The following is an 18,767-nucleotide window of genomic DNA, read 5'->3' on the forward strand; positions in this document are numbered from 1 at the left end:
CAGGTAGTAAAATTACTTTTAAAACGGCTCAGAAAAAAATAAAAATAATAAAATAAGTCATAATCACCAGTCCTTTAAAGAAAAAAAAATAGCTATCATGTCACTTGCTTATTCAGAATAAGTTCAGTGTTACGGAGCAGTGTATCTGTGAATCCAGCACTTGGGACAGATAAAACACTAAGAAGCAACACCATGGAGGACAATATACATCAGCACTATGCTATATAGCAGTGAATCGAGCCCTAAGAGAGATAAAATACTTGGTAGAAAGCAGCTGCTTTGAAGATATTGTACATCAGCGCTGAGCAGTTTAGCTATGAATCTAGCACTTGGGAGAGATAAAACACTTACAAAAAAGCAACCGCATGGATAACAATATACAGCAATACTGCACAATGTAGCTGTGAGTCCATCACTTAAGAGAAAACTAGGAAGCAAGGTGGTGGACATTGTACATCAGTGCTGAGTAGTATAGCTGTGAACCTAGCACTTGGGAGAGTTAATACACTTAATAAAAAGTAACTGGATGAATGAGCATAAATACAGAAGTACTGCACAATGTAACTGTGAGTCCAGCAGTTAGGAGAGATAAAAGTTACTAGAAAGCAACATGGTGGATAGTGTACATCAGTGCTGAGAAGTAAAGCAATGAATCTAGCACTAGGGAGAGATAAAACACTTACTGAAAAGTGGCAGCATGGAAGACAATATACAGCAGCAGTATGCAGTGAAGCATGAAGGATATTATACATCAGTGCTGAGCAGTGTAGCAGTGGACTAAGCACTAAGGTGAGATAAAACATTTACTAAAAGCAGCAAAAATAGCATAAAGGATATTATTCAGCAGTACTGAGTGGTGTAGTTGTGAATCCAGCACCGAGGTGAGATAAAACACTTAACAAAAAGCAGCTGGTATTATATATATATTATTATTATTATTATTATTATATAGCTGTACTGAGCAGTGTAGATGTAAATTCAGCTCTGGGATGAGATGTAGAATTTACTAGCATGCATTGGCTTTTTCGGGCTCTGTTTTTTTTTCTGATGCTTCCCCCCCCCCCCTCGCTTCATAGACTTTAATAAGCAGCTCAGTTAGCTGGCAGTCTTTATTGCGCAGGATAGATTTCTGTTTTTTCCAGATTTTGGAAATGGCAGCGCGTAATGGCGCTGAACCGCAATACCAGACACGGCCTATACGCTGACGTAGCAAGATAGCGGTATGGGGTACGCAAAAGAGGACCTTATGGATCTGAACCCTCAGAGACCCCCGGCATCAGTTTATTATAGGCTTGAGATGAGGAGGTAGGGGGGCGCGTTGTACAGAACACGCAGCAGTTGTCTGTATGTACCAGTGTGGGGGAGGAAGAGAAAACAGTTCTTCCTTGACAGCCAAATGACAAAACACATCAGAGCTGTCACCTCCCTCCCAACAGTGAAATGAGCTGTCACTGCACTCTAGGCGCTGTCTCTCCCATCACCCCCAAAACACAAGCAGATCTGAGGAAAGTGCGCAAATTATTGTCAGCATTTTACAAGTTGTAACATCCTTCACCCACCTAAACCTTCCTGTCTCCATCTCTTACAAAAGCTGCAGCACAAATCATCGAGTATTGCAAAGATGGAGAGCAGGGCAAGTAAGAAAGCGAGCGAGTGAGGAACACTGAAATCCACACACCTGAAAGGGGTTGTTTAATGCAACAGGTGCATGGATGATTGGGAGAGAAGCAGAAATGGTTGCATCAAATCGGCCATGATTGCGTCCTTGAAGGGGTACTACTGTATCATAATGCTGCACCCAAAAGTTCTGGTCCTGGAGACCATAGATGGAGGTAGGACGGTTTGTGCACTTGATTTTGCTAAAAAGAGGTGCAAACCCAATTGGTTCATGTCATAGGTCAGCCTCCTGCAAAGTCATTTGGGGGGGGGGGGGATCAGGGTACACTGGACCGAGAAGCTGAGCATGGGATGGCTTGTGGGTGCAAGATGTCAACGCTTGAAAGTTCTGGAAGGGTTGCTGGCGTGTGGCTGTTTAGTGTAAACCCTGACAGAAAGGGGACTTGAAGGAACAAGAAGCTTTGATTTTGTAGGCACATAAAGCAATAATGGCCTAAGTGCATGAAATGCTAAGCACTGGCCATCAGAGGGCGCAGGAAACAGACAAATAGATTAGTGGGCACTATATGATGGAAACACCGCAGGCAGAGAGATAGGTGTGGGGGAGGATGGCTGAGGCGCCGCACAGAGGCAAATCTACAGGGAACAACTCGGGGGTGGAGGGAGGTCTACTGGGAACAACTCGAGGGTGGAGGGAGGTCTACTGGGAACAACTCGAGGGTGGAGAGAGGTCTACTGGGAACAACTCGAGGGTGGAGAGAGGTCTACTGGGAACAACTCGAGGGTGGAGAGAGGTCTACTGGGAACAACTCGAGGGTGGAGAGAGGTCTACTGGGAACAACTCGAGGGTGGAGAGAGGTCTACTGGGAACAACTCGAGGGTGGAGAGAGGTCTACTGGGAACAACTCGAGGGTGGAGAGAGGTCTACTGGGAACAACTCGAGGGTGGAGAGAGGTCTACTGGGAACAACTTGAGGGGTCGAGGAAGGTCTACTGGGAACAACTCGGAGGGGGTCGAGGGAGGGCTACTGGGAACAACTCGGGGGGGGGGGGTCGAGGGAGGTCTACTGGGAACAACTCGGGGGGGTCGAGGAAGGTCTACTGGGAACAACTCGGGGGGGTCGAGGAAGGTCTACTGGGAACAACTCGGGGGGTCGAGGAAGGTCTACTGGGAACAACTCGGGGGGTCGAGGAAGGTCTACTGGGAACAACTCGGAGGGGGTCGAGGGAGGGCTACTGGGAACAACTCGGGGGGTCGAGGAAGGTCTACTGGGAACAACTCGGGGGGTCGAGGAAGGTCTACTGGGAACAACTCGGAGGGGGTCGAGGGAGGGCTACTGGGAACAACTCGGGGGGGTCGAGGGAGGGCTACTGGGAACAACTCGGGGGGTCGAGGGAGGTCTACTGGGAACAACTCGGGGGGTCGAGGGAGGTCTACTGGGAACAATCTGGGGGTAGAGGGAGGTCTACTGGGAACAATCTGGGGGTAGAGGGAGGTCTACTGGGAACAATCTGGGGGTAGAGGGAGGTCTACTGGGAACAATCTGGGGGTAGAGGGAGGTCTACTGGGAACAATCTGGGGGTAGAGGGAGGTCTACTGGGAACAATCTGGGGGTAGAGGGAGGTCTACTGGGAACAACTCGAGGGTGGAGGGAGGTCTACTGGGAACAACTCGAGGGTGGAGGGAGGTCTACTGGGAACAACTCGAGGGTGGAGGGAGGTCTACTGGGAACAACTCGGGGGGGTCGAGGGAGGTCTACTGGGAACAACTCAGGGGGGTGGAGGAAGGTCTACTGGGAACAACTCGGGGGTGGAGGAAGGTCTACTGGGAACAACTCGGGGGTGGAGGGAGGTCTACTGGGAACAACTCGAGGGTGGAGGGAGGTCTACTGGGAACAACTCGAGGGTGGAAGGAGTTCTACTGCGAACAACTCGAGGGTGGTCTACTGGGAACAATCGGGGGGTCGAGGGAGGTCTACTGGGAACAACTCGGGGGGTCGAGGGAGGTCTACTGGGAACAACTCGGGGGGTAGAGGGAGGTCTACTGGGAACAATCTGGGGGTAGAGGGAGGTCTACTGGGAACAATCTGGGGGTAGAGGGAGGTCTACTGGGAACAACTCGAGGGTGGAGGGAGGTCTACTGGGAACAACTCGAGGGTGGAGGGAGGTCTACTGGGAACAACTCGAGGGTGGAGGGAGGTCTACTGGGAACAACTCGAGGGTGGAGGGAGGTCTACTGGGAACAACTCGAGGGTGGAGGGAGGTCTACTGGGAACAACTCGAGGGTGGAGGGAGGTCTACTGGGAACAACTCGAGGGTGGAGGGAGGTCTACTGGGAACAACTCGAGGGTGGAGGGAGGTCTACTGGGAACAACTCAAGGGTGGAGGGAGGTCTACTGGGAACAACTCAAGGGTGGAGGGAGGTCTACTGGGAACAACTCGGGGGGTCGAGGGAGGTCTACTGGGAACAACTCGGGGGGTCGAGGGAGGTCTACTGGGAACAACTCGGGGGGTCGAGGGAGGTCTACTGGGAACAACTCGGGGGGTCGAGGGAGGTCTACTGGGAACAACTCGAGGGTGGAGGGAGGTCTACTGGGAACAACTCGAGGGTAGAGGGTGGTCTACTGGGAACAACTCGGTGGGGGTCGAGGGAGGGCTACTGGTAACAACTCGGGGGGGTCGAGGGAGGTCTACTGGGAACAACTCGGGGGGTAGAGGAAGGTCTTCTGGGAACAATCTGGGGGTAGAGGGAGGTCTACTGGGAACAACTAGGTGGTAGAGGAAAATAACTTGGGGGTAGAGGGAGGTCTACTGGTAGAATCTTTGGGGCAGAGGAAAATGTACTGGAATTAACACAGAAGCCTGGAATAGATAATGACGTAAGCCTAGTCTGGAGTGCGGCCTATGCATGCGGGAAGGTGCTGTAATGCAACCATTTAATATTATTTGTAGAAGACATTTTGGAATCTTTTATTTGCAGACATCACCATGATCCCCACATATTGTAGATTCCCCATTGCCTCTGGCCTCCCTTTTTTTTTTTTTTTTTTTTTTTTTTTTATGTTCTCACTAAAATCTCGACCATGCGATGATGCGGACGGTTATTTTCCAGCCTGAATCACTGTCAGCGGGGGAAAAAAAAAAAAGTACGGCACATTACAGTAGACAGATGAAAGATAGAGGAAAACAGCTCCGCATGTAGGTAGAGGGAGGAGAGCGACAGCTGTCTGTAGATAAGTTGCGCTCGGGGAGAGCAGATAGTGGGGCCGATTGTGCAGTAATAGCGGAAGACGGCACAGATTGTGGTGGTAGATTAGAGGGCTGCAGATGACTTTCTTGTTCGGGGGGCCGCAGTGAGCAGTGTCACAGACACATAATTGGGGGGCCTCGCGAGCAGTCAGGAAACACGCGGCTCCAGCCTGGGATCATTAGGATGAGTTTGTCATATGACCCCATATTAACGAGGACATCCAGTATTTAGGATTCATCTCCGTGAACCCAGCGCATGGAGCAACTCCTGGCAGGTGGAAGGTTTGGACAATTTTTGGGCCTAATTTAGGTGTTCTTTGCAAAAAAAAAGCCCCAAAAATAAATAAAATTGTGGTTGAGTTTCCGTCACATTTCTCTAACCTTTTTCCCCTGCAGAAAAAAAGATTTTTCAGCCTAATGAATTGAAGCTCAGGGAGGAAGGTGCAGAGGCGCAGGGACAGCGAGCGCCTGTCAGCCGGATCTGAAGTCTCTGTGAAAAGCGATCGTGTTCTTCAAAAGGAAAAAGCTGCTAATGAGAGCGTCTCTCTCCGAGCGTAGACAGCAGCACGCGGGCTTGTTCAGCAAGGCACGGTGCGGCTGCCCACCGAGACGGGCACACACAGGGGAAGGAAATGGGCGGCCTATCATTACCGAACACATGCTGTTTAAAAAAAAAAAAAAAAAAAAAGTGCCACTCATGTATACAGGTCTTGTCTGGTATTGGCAGTGTTATAGCAGAAGATGAGGCCCCTCAAGTTTAAAGGCCCCATCTATGCTATATAAGTCTGTCAGTTACTTTAGGTCAAAACAACAGCTAAATGTTCCTTCCTTGTATCAATAGAGACTAACGTGTCCTTGCTAGTCATCAGAATGTATCTGATTAAATGTGTCTAATTAAATGTGTCCGATCAAATGTTTCAACACAAGCATAGGCATCACGAGAATAGAAATCAGTCTTTGTGTGCTAAATTGTATAATCGGACCATATATGGTAAATCCGTTTCCTGCCTTCAGGGTGTATATAAACCCTATGCTTTGTAATAAAGTTAGAGCTTGTTTGACACATACATCCTGTCCTGTGTCTCATTCTCTCCGATATCGTAATCCAAGGATAGAAGACCCAGAAAGCAGTGACGTCAGCAGCTTGGTACAATTTAATTGAATGATGCAGACTTGAAATACCAGACAACCTGTGGATATGAGAGGTCACCATTTCCTAATCCCTTAAAAGATATTAATGGATTTAATATTTAAAGGATTTGTCCCAAGATTAGAAAACATGCCTGGTTTCTTCAAAAAACAGTGCCCCTCCAGGTTGTGCCTGGTATTGCATCTCTACACACTTCAAAGGAGCTGGACAGCAATATCTGATTACCTGTGGACAGGGGTGGTATAATTTTATTTTATTTTTTTCTGAAACCCGGACACCTTTTAAAACTTTCTACTATTAAAAAGGACAGAACTAAAAAACATGGCTACTTTCTTCCTAAAAAAGGGCTATACCTTTCCATGGCCTGGCCGCAATGCCAGAAAACCTGGAAACACTTTAAGCCTTCCGTTTTGTGTATATAGAATGCAGACTAATGTGTCTCCACGGTAACAGACAACAAGCGACATCTGTGTAGTCTGATCCTGCCATCATGAATTATTCATTCTTCCCCTTGTTCTGCGGCGACAGATGGGATTTCCAAAGTATTCACAAAGCTTTCCACGGCATGGAGGCAGATTCACGTGAATGGCTGGAGGAGAATTTGGTTTCTGGTGATTTGTACCGCCACTTAATGTTTTCCTATCCGACGCGGGTTTGGCAGCGCCATTTCCAGTTTCCTGTGTCGGCACGTGACAAGAGGAGAGAATAATAGGTAGTGGCTGACGGCTCCGTTTAGTAGCTAAGCCAGCCCCCTTCTCGGTCACAGTTCATACATAGGAGGGGGCTGGCTTAGCAACTGAAATGACGGATCTTCCAGCCGCCATTATACACCGCATTCACGAGATCCGGCGTTGGCACCACAGAACAGAAGAAGACATCTTAGGATCGGGGGAAGGGGCAAACTGGGTGTTATACAACTTTTTAAGCACATTTATGTATTTTTTCTTGTTAACCCTTTTAATCAATCATTGGCCAGTCTCCTTTAAAATTAACTTTTATCCAGAATATATATGCTTAGCATTTTTTTCCGTCCAATTCTAAACCTCACCGACAAAGGACAGTAAGATATATGTAGTGGTCAATCCCGGCACGTGAACCGACAACTTGTACAGCGAGGACATGGAGCAGGTGATTAATGGGGCAGAGCGGATCCAGCCCCAGATGACACCGCATCATAGCGGGACTCCTCCGCTGGTGGCGACACATCATCCGGACTTACCGCCATCGTGTGACGCCAGGACACTGACTGCTGTAGAGCTTATTCCCATATAACCCAGCATCATGGGTGTTACATTGCTGTATGATGGCCTTTCTAAAGATCCTGGGGTCTTCAGTCTAAATGGAGGGGCTGTGAAGGACGGGTCTTTGTGCATGTATGACAGTGAAGGAAATGTCAGCAATCTCTGCAGCTGCATCGCCCCCTACCCCCCTCACCTCACTTATCCCCCAACCTTAGGTCTGAATTATAACTTTATATAATTCATGGAGTAAAAAGAACTTTCATCGATCTTAGAACAAATTAGAGAACAAATGTAGAGATTAGGATCGCATTGAACCAAAGCGCTGAGAGCAGGAATGGGGTTCACAAAGTTTAATTGTGCAACGTGTTGGAAAATCTTGCATCTTCCTCAGGTCCGTATCTATCTGTTCGATCCCTTCCCCCCCCCCGTGGATTTTTTTTTTTATCTTTTGCATTATTTTTCTTTGAGGCGGCGGCCAGCAATTGCTGATATAAGTGAGCACGTCCCTTTAAATTTACGTTCTAAACTCCGTCCACCCCAGCTTATATCTGACCGTGTGAACAGGACACCTGATCAGAGCTCATATTATACCAGGGGGCAGGAATAAAATTAGAAAGCGCGCTCGGTGTGATCAGAGGAGTCTCGGGGGGTATAAGCAGGACTTGTCGGGAGAACGGTTTGGCTTTGTGGTCACCGGCAGAAGGGATGAAGTGTTATCTTGTAAACCTTCCCGAATGAAAAGCAGCGAGTTGTTGTGACGCGGGTTACAGCCGCCTGGATCCGTCGCCCTCATTCTGCCAGATGTCTCAGCGGAGACCAATTACCGAGGCTCAACAGGCCAGCAAACGAGCCGGTATCTCGTGGGCCAAGGATGATGAGAGTAACTCCATCACAAGGCTGGAACGGGAGGCCAATTAAAACCAGGCGTCTGGGTAACGGCGGAAGGGTGACAAGTGACGAGCCGCAACGCCGGCGCTCTGTTTAACCTGTCAAGCGCTGGTTTTGGACATTTGCAATGCAAATATTGCCCCCCCCCCCCCCTTCTAAAAAAAAAAAATACTCAAAACACAAAGTTCTGTTGGTGTCACAGGGTTTACTGGCGCAATGCTCTGCAGATTCAACAACTGTTACATGAATTGAGTCATGCCCTAAGGGTCACAATGGGTTATTGGAATGATGCTTTTGCACAGCACCTCGAAAAATAATAAAAAAGTGTTATACAGAAGAGCAAAACCAACCAAGCATTACAGACCACCGGAGCGGCAGGGCCCGGGAATCCTTATAATGTTACAGCAGGGCACTGGAGTGATGCTCTGCAGCTCTGACCGAAAAGAGGGGACACCGGGTACTGGAGTAATGTCCGCCAGTACTCGCTGCTACAACATACATGGGGGAAATGCTCTGCCGCTGAGATTAATGATACACCAGGGCCTAAAGCGCAATGAAGCAATTACTTGGGGGCAATGCTCTGGCAGGCGGGTTAAATAAAGCCACGGGAGCGGCGTAATGTGTCATCATGGGAGCACGGATTGGCGATAATGTGTCATCATGGGAGCACGGGTTGGCGGTAACGTGTCATGTGTGGGCTTTGATCAGTAGGGTTCACTGTGCTGTAGCTGCCTCCTCGGGATAAAGAGGGGCAGCCTCAGGCGACAGTGGTCCCGACTGACACCGATCTTGATATGTGCATCTCCATAGCACCCTATGGGCCCATTACACGCAGTAAAAATTGGGAAGGGGGAGGGTGCATAAATTAAAAACAAAAAAAGGGGGCAATTAATCATCTTAATGCAAAAATCTCAAATGTCTGCATTAGTATTTCTCATGCAAGAGCTTTAATAAGAAACCCGGCCCCTTCTGTAACATTCACGTTTAATACTGTCAACATCTATTTGCAGCTCAGAAGACTTGCGCCTGTCGAGACTGCGCTAGTGGGTGTAAGCGTTTGGATGAAGGGTCCGAAATATGAGGGAGGGGAGGGAATCTACTGCGATTGCAACCTCCGCCGTTAACCTGAAATGGGGCACGTCAACAGCAGGGAAAGGGTAAACTGAAGCGCTGCGCTACTGGCCTTTGGCAAGGGGGGGACGTAGGCTGACAAAACTCAAACAAGGCGCAGTGGGGTGAGCGTGGGGCGGGGAGGTGGGCTACACGTCATACAATATCATCCGACGCACACTGCAGACTGATGGGGTACAATAGGGAGAGGGGCTGGTGTGGACCCACGCGGATACACAGGTCACGTACGTATGCAAAAGAAATTTAAAAAAAACACAAGAAAGAGAAAGCGAGAAGTCTGACCGCGGAGTCGGCGTGGACCTATTTGGCAACCCATAGAAATCAGCTCAGGGAGATGGCTGATTATGGGGCTTGTGACCACGGCAAGAAATGTCCTTACTGAATGTGGTGAAGTGATCGGATGGTCGGCAGGACCTGGAGGCCTGGCGGCATCGAATGTGGTGCGGAGCACCCGGCGGCATCGGATGAGGTGCGGAGCACCCGGACACACATGCCGGGGATGGAGGGGAGGCTAATTTCAGGCCCCCGCCCTCCCTGTAGTGCATGCACCCCTCCTTGGACTTCAGTCAAGGCAAGGAGGGCAGTAACAGTCTCATAGCAGCTCCTCGCAGGCGACAGGGGGGAGAGATTAGTGCCACGTCCCCTGCCATGATCAATCAACCTTTGGAAACAAACAAAAAAACAAAAACAACTAAAATAGGAACTTCTGCTCGTCCTGAAGGTTCAACTTCACGGGAGCCAAGGGAAGAGGTACAAGACTGGGAACCTTTCATAAAAAGGGGCATCAGGGAGGGGTCTGCTCTCTGAGTAAAAAAAAATAGAGAAAGGGGCAGTGTGAGAAAGGCCGGCTGCAATGTTGCACTTCCCACCCTAAACTCTGCAACCCCCTCCAAAGGGTCAGCTCTCATAATTCCTCTCCAAGTCTATAGCACCATAGTCCACAGCTTGAGGGTCCCCACCGTGACCAGGGGGTGGGGATCAGGCCATCCTTACAGCAGTACCAGGTTGGCATGGCCACGTCTCTACCTCTCCACGCCAGGAAGGATGCCGCTGCCAGAAGGCTGCATGCCAAGGTCTTCAGCATTGTTGTTTGTGAGCGGCACGGGGGGCCTATTTAGCTGATGGAGAGAAAGACGCCGCTCCAGCTCTTCTACAGTTTCTCTAGAAGTGGAGGGTTGTGGAGAGCGGGGGGCCGCGGTGCGGGACGCAGGGTCGGTGGAGGTTTGTGAGCTGCGGTGGATTCGGTGGCTCACGATGATATTATTGCCGAAGCCTCCCATGGATGCCATAGTGGTACTCTGCTCCCTTTGGACCACAGCAGTCATCCCTCCTTCTGCCATAAGTCGCTGGATTCGGCTCAGAGCGTCCTCCTGACCCTCTCCTGTCGGACATGAAGGGGCACAGTGTGAGGGATTAGAAGGGCTGCAGCGTAACAGAGAGAAGAAGCATAAAAAGTGCCGGTATAAGAGATTATATTCTGAATTCAAAGTGTCACAGGTTTGGGGAAAGTCGGAAGGGTCTGCTCACATCCGGCACGGAGCCGCCATCACCTATCGCACAATGCCTGATCCGCACTCAGCGCTATTGCCTGACCCCATGGCAGCATCCGATCGACCCCAGTATAAAACAATAGGGTCCGTCAAGTGCCGCCAGGGTCTGTTGTGTGATGGATCCAGAAACGCGTTTTGACTCTCACTGGCAACAGCAACCTCAATGCTGATGTGAACAGAGCCCAAAGTAGGGACAGGATTTCACCACGCAGTATTCAGACGGCCGTAATTTGGGTGCGACCAGATGAAGACGATCTGTCGATTAAAGGGGTTATCTGGCGCTGCTAACGTCTGCCTCGGAGGTGAACGGTACCGGTCACATTACGTCTCCACACACCTGCACGGTTGGAAGGTGTTGTGCCCTGGACTCGGCGGGTGTGTGGGGTCCCAACGTCATCGGCACCGTGAGCTTCCAGTGCTGAAGTGAGCGTCGTCAGCCGTCCCCTTAACCCTGAATATGTAACCCTATGCTCAGCTACACGTCCGTACTCCTATTATCCAAAATTGAACTTTGGTTAAGAGAAGTACGTTCTTATGGCGGTAACATGCGGTCGCTACATAGGGGGACGATATTCAGCCGACAAATCTGCTTCAAAGGCAAGTCCCAGCCAGACCGTGGGTCTAATGGTCTGAACAGTGTCAAAGGGAACTGTGATGCTGTTAGTTGGGGTCATTAGACCTGCGGTGACGCTGGGACTTGTAGACGCATCCACACGAGGCCTAAATGTCAGTTCATCATCACAGTCTCTAGGAAAAGCTGGGTGACGGCCAATATGGCAGCTCTAGGAGCGGTCCACTGGCTTTACAATACTCCAACATGTGCAGCCATCGCTACTGTAGATCAGTCGTCCAGAAGTCTGACAGTGCGGAGCGTGAAAGGCACAAATCAGACGTCACCCAAGTCCCCAGGATTTCATAAAAGAAAAAGCGGAAAACTTATCAAAACAGGATCCGTCACCTCTCCTAGAAAATATCTGCATTACCCATAAAACAATCCTGGAGAATCTTTTCTTAAAACTCTGCAGTGTGCCGGTCCTCTGTTATTCCTCCTGGAAATATATGAATAAGTTAAAGAAGTTGTTGCATCTTCTATATTAAGAAGGGAATGGTGCGCTCCTGATGAAGGGCAGGCCAGGCTGGCGGAACGTTAGCGCCACTGATCTGAACTGTGCGCAGTATCGGAGGAATGTCCGGATCCTGCCAGCCTCAGAGCAATGCCTACAGGCTGCAGAGCATGCATGTGCCTCCTCGCCTAGGGGACTTTTCTAAAAGTGGAAAACCTCTTTAAAAGGTAATTTCTATTGAATACTGCACAAGGTCTTCCGATCATCTCCGCAGAGAACATCATTTAAAGGGTTTCTCCACTTTCAGAAAAGTGAACCACAACAAAAAGATGGTGCTCACCCTCCCATGTTCAGCGCCGGCTCCCCGCAGCTGCGGAGAGCCGACGCTGGAGTGAGAAAGGATAAGTAACAGATGTGATTGGTTAGGGTCCACATTGTTAAAAGTGCAAAACCTCTTGAATAACTGGGTGCGATCACCCCCATCGTCACTGGATATGCTGTACATACTGTGTGGGGGGACACACGCCATTGACAAGAGAAGTGGTAATGCCCACATGTAATTCTATACATACATTTCCAGGAGGAACAACAGAGGAAAGACAATGTACAATAGAAAGATAAGATGCTCCAGAATATATTTATATATATTATTTAATGGGGGAATGCAATTATTAGTGACACAGACATGTCAGGAGAGCAAGTGGATCCTCTTTGGCCACATGACAGGTCAATTAAATCAGACTAGATTTACTGCATTTATTGTTTTCCTCATTCATTACAGGGGTCTAAGATTTCCCAATCACCCCACCTGAGCCGGACCCCTCGACAGACTCCAGACTTCCTTCTTGGGCCTCCGCTGCAGTCCTCGTGTCCTCAGAAGTGCCGCTGGACTGTGCTGCTTGCTCATTACTGGAGCCAGCTGGAAAAAAAACAGAAAATACAAATACAGGAACAATGGGTTAAAAGCTGCAATATATCTCTGCATGCTGAATGGGGGGCAAGGATTAAGAGGGGCTGCCGGCTATTAGATGGCCTTCTACATGCCAAACTGTGAAGGACGATGGCCATCACCCGCACCTCTCCCCATTAGCTCCCATAAAAGTTGACTTTAATGGTGCAACTTCCCATAGAAGTGAATGGTACGTGCGGCGCCTTCTGCGTTCACAGAGGTACCAGAAGTCGGACCACCATTAAAGACCTCTCATACAGCCAACTAATAACCCTGCACTGAGGAGGGATAGGAGCCCCCAAAACAGCTGCAGATGGGGGTCTTGCCCTTTTGATGATGACCTGCAATATTGACCCCAATTGAGCAAAGCTCATTAATGAGTCCATACGGACATACAGGGCGGCACCGGGGAGCCGGGTGTCCTTCCTCCCGGGGGAGAGCCGATTTGCATACCCCTTTTTCCATTGAGCATGACTCGGCCTATAATCACCTCCACAATAAGAAACCGTCCCCCCCAGACCCTCATCTCTCCAAGCAGCAGATGCCTGCACTGCACGTAATGGAGGGGTGTGGTGTCTTTCTTGCAAAAAAGAGAATCTTGGTACAACGCAGAATGTAAAAAGAAATTTCCAGGAAGTGTTATCTCACCTTCAGCACTGGGCGCCACCGGCCTGGTCTCGGGTACCTCTCGTTCGGTTTGGGTCTCTGCATTCTGCAGCTGAGGGGCAGGGGTCTGGGTGCCCTGCGATGTCACCGAGGTGCTCGGATTTCGAGGTTGGAGGCCAATGGCGTTCATTAGACCCATTTCTCGATCTGATCTCCAGGAGGCACGACTGGTCCTAATACAGAGACATGGAGGAAGGGACATGAAAGGCAAACTCTTCATTAGGCCCCCGGGTTATCTTACCATGACTGACCAAAAAGCTGCCGGTATTAAAGGGACGGTCCACATTCTCAACCGCACCATGAAAGAAAGTGAAGCAGCTTTGCAAAATGGTCTTGCGTTTGGTCTCAGGTCCACAGCTCTCCTGCAGTCTCGTGTCACTAAAGTAAGAGGAGCTGGGATTTTTTTTTTTTTTTTTTTATAATTCGGACTTTTGGAAAGTTGCTCCAACTTTCAATTTAGACTTAGAAGGGTTTTCTTATCTTGGCAAATGGGTAAAAGTTTGTAAAGTGCCAGTAAAAAAAACAAGAAACTTTAGAAATCAGAAGGATTTTTATTCTATAGTTCATGGCTCATTGCCAAGGTTACCGGCCACTTTTGAGGTCTCAGAGTGGCCGGTTACCTGGGTACGGAGCATGTGCTGCTAGTAGGCTCTATGGGATCAGTGGATCCGGCCACTTCAGGCCGCCTGTGCTAATCTATTCTGTGGAGCTGATTACAGGACGAGAGCCATAACGTTAACCCTGTCAATCGTCAGGATCGCAGCGCCGGAATGATGCAAGCCCCATCTAAGGGAATGTTCTCAGGTTCAGGATTTGCCTGACCAAGATGTATTTACAAGAGGTTCTGCAGCAGACATGCCAGGTCTGAGTGGTTGTTCCAGCATTCAGGTACATTGCCCCTTTCGCTGGCAGAGGACGTTTAGGATCTAGATGCGGGATCGGTGCCTACATCGTGTGACCGCGGCCATCGTGTCGCACGTTCTTACCCAGGTCTCTCAGTGGTTCGGGTAGTGTTATGCTGGAGGATAGCTTCATTCATTTGCTCCCAAAACTGGTCACACAGATTGTCGAATGCCCTGAAAACAGACGAGATCAACGCAGTTTAGTCGAACAAAGATAAAACGCACAGGAATTAAATTTTCAGGCCCCGCCAGAGACTGCACCACTGAGACCTTGTGTAGATCCACATCAGCACATAGGCGGAGGTCTGCACATAGAGAGGATTCACCAGGACGAGGACGGTGATTGACAACTTATAACTTGGATCCATATGCATGGAAGTGTCTCAGTGGTGCAGCCTCAGGCTTTGGAGCCGTAACTTCAGGGCGTCATCTCTCGGCATAGAAGGAAGATATTAAGGAGCGGTTTTCACTTTTGTGACACAGACTAAGACCTTTAATCATGACAGTTCTTCACATGTACGGCAAAAAATATCTATAATCTCCCATTGCTCTTCAGCTGTTGAAGAACTACAATTGCCATCATGTCCCGGAGAGCACTGACATATTACAGCATGAAGCGAGGCCATGCACGCCCTTCTGTCCGGCGGCGTCCTGCCTCGGGGCACGACACCAGCGGGGCGCACGCTCCGACGATACCCGGATTGTCTCTACTACGAGGCTTTGTTGAGTCTGAACGCGGCTTTTCTGTATTTTGCACAAATCAATGTCTGCAATGCAGGAGAGCGCGACGATTTTTTGGGCAAAGCCTTCGCCTTCCATATCTGATCAAGCTATGATTATGTCTGCAATCCCTACCGAAACAATTAAGAAATGTGCAGCAATACTCTTAAAGGTAAAGGTCTCTGCCTCGCCAGTTAAAGGGACGGTAAACCTGGAAATGAATAAAGGGAAGAACAGTATTTGGAAGTATCGGAAAAGTCGCCCTTCTTCCCCCCTCATTCGCTCCATCTTTGGCTACGGGACCAGTTGAGGATTTAAAAAGGGTATTAAGTTGGATAATGGGGGAAGGTTTCTGCTGCTGTAAGCTGCCTCCCAGCCCGGAAACGTGTTTCATGGGGCGCTTTTCTCCTTTTATTTTACACCATTTTGGCATCACCAAGTAGCTCATGTGCGCCGCTGTGCAGCAGCGGGAAACGATCCAAGCTTTTTATCTTCTACAAATGGGGGATATTAATCGAGGTCTGAAGTTGCGGATGTGATGACTCATGAGGATATTAAAAGGTAGAAGATGAGAGTTATAGGGCGCCATCCGAGAGAGCTCACCCGTACTATTTGGAGAGCAATGAGGTGGAAGAGGAAAGCCGGGCACCCTAGTTGTCACCCGTTTTGATCTTTGCCGTGTCCGCCTCCGTATCCAGTGCTGAGCGTCGCCCCCGTATACAGCAGACTAAGCAGCGTCATTAGTCCCAGAGATTGGGATATTCCCAGGGGTCTCTACTCCCTCCCCAATACGCCGCCCCTCCACCTCGGTGCCTTGCTGTTTGCTCTGCGCTTGTGACAACGTTCCTGGAAGCCACATGGGGGAACACAACAATGAATGTGAAAGGTTCTTGTTAATCAGAGATATTGATCGTCGGATCAATAACCGCAGGAAGCGATAAGCTGATGCTGCCAACATGATGGAACCTGATTGAGAGGAAATCACAGAATACGTAACACTAAACTGACATATGCGGCTCATTAGTGGCGAGGCCGCGGCCGGTCTCCCGAGGAGTCAGCACGAAGCCCCCGGAGAAGCTGCCAATATCCGCGGCATGCGCGGTCTGTGCCGACGGCTCAATGCAAGGACAGAAGGGGGGAGGGAGACAATATTAAGGGGGCAGCCATCATAAACACCATTTACAGAGATCTACATGAGGAGCGGGGGTCTCGGCTTCCCTCATCTACGTGATGTACAGACACAAGCACATGATAATGGGTCGTACTAGAACTTCTGGCTTCTCCATAAACTATCCTTTATCTTTTTTTTTTTTTTTGGATGCTGTGATTGCTGTTGTCCATGGAATCTAAGGGGTTACAGGTCTCCGGTGGTCCCAACCATCAGACTGGAGACCTGAGAGGTAGAGTGAGGACCGCAGGCCTTAACCTCCAGGAAGGAGGACAAGTATTAGTCTCTCTGCTCCTTCTCTCCTGTAACATTGCACACCAGCAGATCTGCTTTCATTTCCGAGCAGGCAAGCCAATGGAAAATGGCAGGAGCAATGCATGCTGGGAAGTGAAGGAAGGAATGTCCCAGTACCTATAGTACTGGTAAAAATAGGAAGGAATGTCCCAGTACCTATAGTACTGGTAAAATACTAATGATGAGGAAGTAATGCCCACGAGAATCAGGGCAATTCCTGGACTTATTAGATGAAAATGTCACCAAAATCTGACACAAGATTCTCAGCACTCGGCCCCTGATGTGAATGCACCTTAGAAAGTAGTGGCAGATTTCCAGTAACAGCGATCTCTCAGGGGTGAAATCGCACAATAAAGCCGTTTTGTTCTGGATGAATAAATTAAGATCTTTAAAACCTATCATTAACATTAACCCATGAGAAAAGTATATATCCAGACCCCCCGCAAATCCAACAGGACCTGTGCGGTACTTACTCTGGTCGGCAGATCACCAGATCCCCTTTATTGGTACCGTAAGCTAATCCCAGGCCGGGCTCCGGTAACCACCGAGCTGAATTGATGCTGACGTGTCTCCTCTGGTCCGCAGGCATGGGATACAGCACATTGAAGACGCGCTGAAGGGGGAACACAAAGAATCCGAGTCAGTACATAACAGTCAGGGTCCTTTATACGTTTCTATACCAATTACCCCCCTATTCTGGAGGACTCACAGGTCTACACATTACACAGACGGCCTATTCATTTCAACATACTAGGTGTAATTCTTCCTTACCGCTGCGGGGGTGACGTAGGGAATTAAACATTTGCTGTTACGTTCCCTTCAGATCAGAGCTGATCGTCGGGGGGTCCCAGCAGCAGGAAACCGAGTGATCGGAAGGTCTCCCGACAAACAGACTTGTGTACAAAAGAAAACCTCTGGAACATCCAATATGGCTGCCAGACTGACGGCAGAAAAGCAAATCCGGCAACAGCAACCAGATGGGTCTAGAAAAGATGTCCGACTCTACACAACGTATGATACCGCCCAGAGCTATAGATTCACTGCCGATGTGATGGAGTAATGTGAAGGTGCATGATGAGGTTTCCATCCAATGCACAGGTGGAGAATGAGGCCGAAGACTAGTGTGGCGACCCTCCGGCCAGGGTGAAGCCCACCTGCCTTGCATCGGAGGTCCAGAGTAATCCGTCTTACGATGCAGGGGTTGCAGGCAATGTGGCACTGACAGATAAGCCATGAAGGCATCATACAGGTTAATCAATAGGATCGTGAGAGCCACAGTACGAGGGCGGCAATCACTGGATGTCAATACACGTCTACAGAGCAGGTGACAGGCTCCCCCCCACCCCCTGCCGCTCATATAATGACAGTCCCCCGCCCAGCTAAAGGAATATGTTCATTATATGTATGCACAATATGCAGACAACAGTAGGTGACTGCCCCTTTAAATGATTCCTCCCACGGTCTTAAAATCACACACTGCTTGTAAAAAACAATTTTGCAATTTACTTATTAATAATCCTTTGGGATTTTAACATTTTATTGCTTACGGCTCAGTCAATCAGAGGTGGCTGAGCATGCACAGTGCTTACAAGCTCTTTCCAATAGAGCTTGTAAGCGCTGCTCTGAAGCTGGCGGGATCCCTGGAGTGCACTCTTAGCTTCTGATCTTCAGTGTCCCTGTGCTCCTCTGATGCTGCGGTGTCAAGAGCACAGTTCAGACCAGCGGTCCCACAATGCAGCTGGCACTACCTGTCAATTGTGCAGCGGTGTACTTCCCCCGACAAGGAGGAAGCTGAGGAGCACTGCACCCCTGAAAAAGACCGGCTGTCACCTAGAGGGATCTTTATTTTAGGATTTAATTGCTTTTTTTGTTTTATTAACAACTTTCTCCTTGGATATTTTTCAGTGATAAAGATGTGCACAGATGAGTTATGAATGGACGCCGGCACGCAGACGGCCGCACACTCCAATGTGAGCACTCAAAGGGTTAATTAATACCAAGCAACAGAGCGGCTTCCATTACAGACAATCGAGCCTGAACGCCATTCCCATAGGTTTTTTCCCTTGTGGGTATTTTGGCCGCGCTGTCATTACAAGCTTCAGACTGTGATATAACCTGCGCGCTACATAGACGATCTCCCCAGAGAGCAGTCAGGCTCCTGCTGCCAATACACGCTCAT

The 18,767-nt window shown here is 49.2% G+C and overlaps 1 protein-coding gene across 6 annotated transcripts in view; it reads right to left on the reverse strand.

The window, feature by feature from the left end:
• Window positions 1-8,329: 8,329 nt before the first annotated feature.
• Window positions 8,330-18,767, reverse strand: part of AMBRA1 (autophagy and beclin 1 regulator 1) — a 61,207-nt gene continuing 50,769 nt past the window's right edge. For 3 of the 6 annotated variants that reach the window (XM_073658866.1, XM_073658867.1, XM_073658868.1), the window contains exons 15-19: window positions 17,062-17,201; window positions 14,491-14,580; window positions 13,487-13,677; window positions 12,698-12,808; window positions 8,330-10,656 (exon numbers count right to left, since the gene is read on the reverse strand). In XM_073658866.1, coding sequence (XP_073514967.1) covers window positions 10,298-10,656; window positions 12,698-12,808; window positions 13,487-13,677; window positions 14,491-14,580; window positions 17,062-17,201 — 891 coding nt within the window. In that variant the 3' untranslated portion in view covers window positions 8,330-10,297. Of the gene's footprint in view, window positions 10,698-11,808; window positions 11,875-12,697; window positions 12,809-13,486; window positions 13,678-14,490; window positions 14,581-17,061; window positions 17,202-18,767 lie in introns of all 6 variants that reach the window. The other 3 variants (XM_073658870.1, XM_073658871.1, XM_073658869.1) reach the window with 3 other exon arrangements.

This window comes from Phyllobates terribilis, unplaced genomic scaffold, assembly GCF_046119375.1.
Source record: "Phyllobates terribilis strain yellow unplaced genomic scaffold, ASM4611937v1 Scaffold_13__5_contigs__length_258822181, whole genome shotgun sequence".
Taxonomy (NCBI): Eukaryota; Metazoa; Chordata; class Amphibia; order Anura; family Dendrobatidae; genus Phyllobates; species Phyllobates terribilis.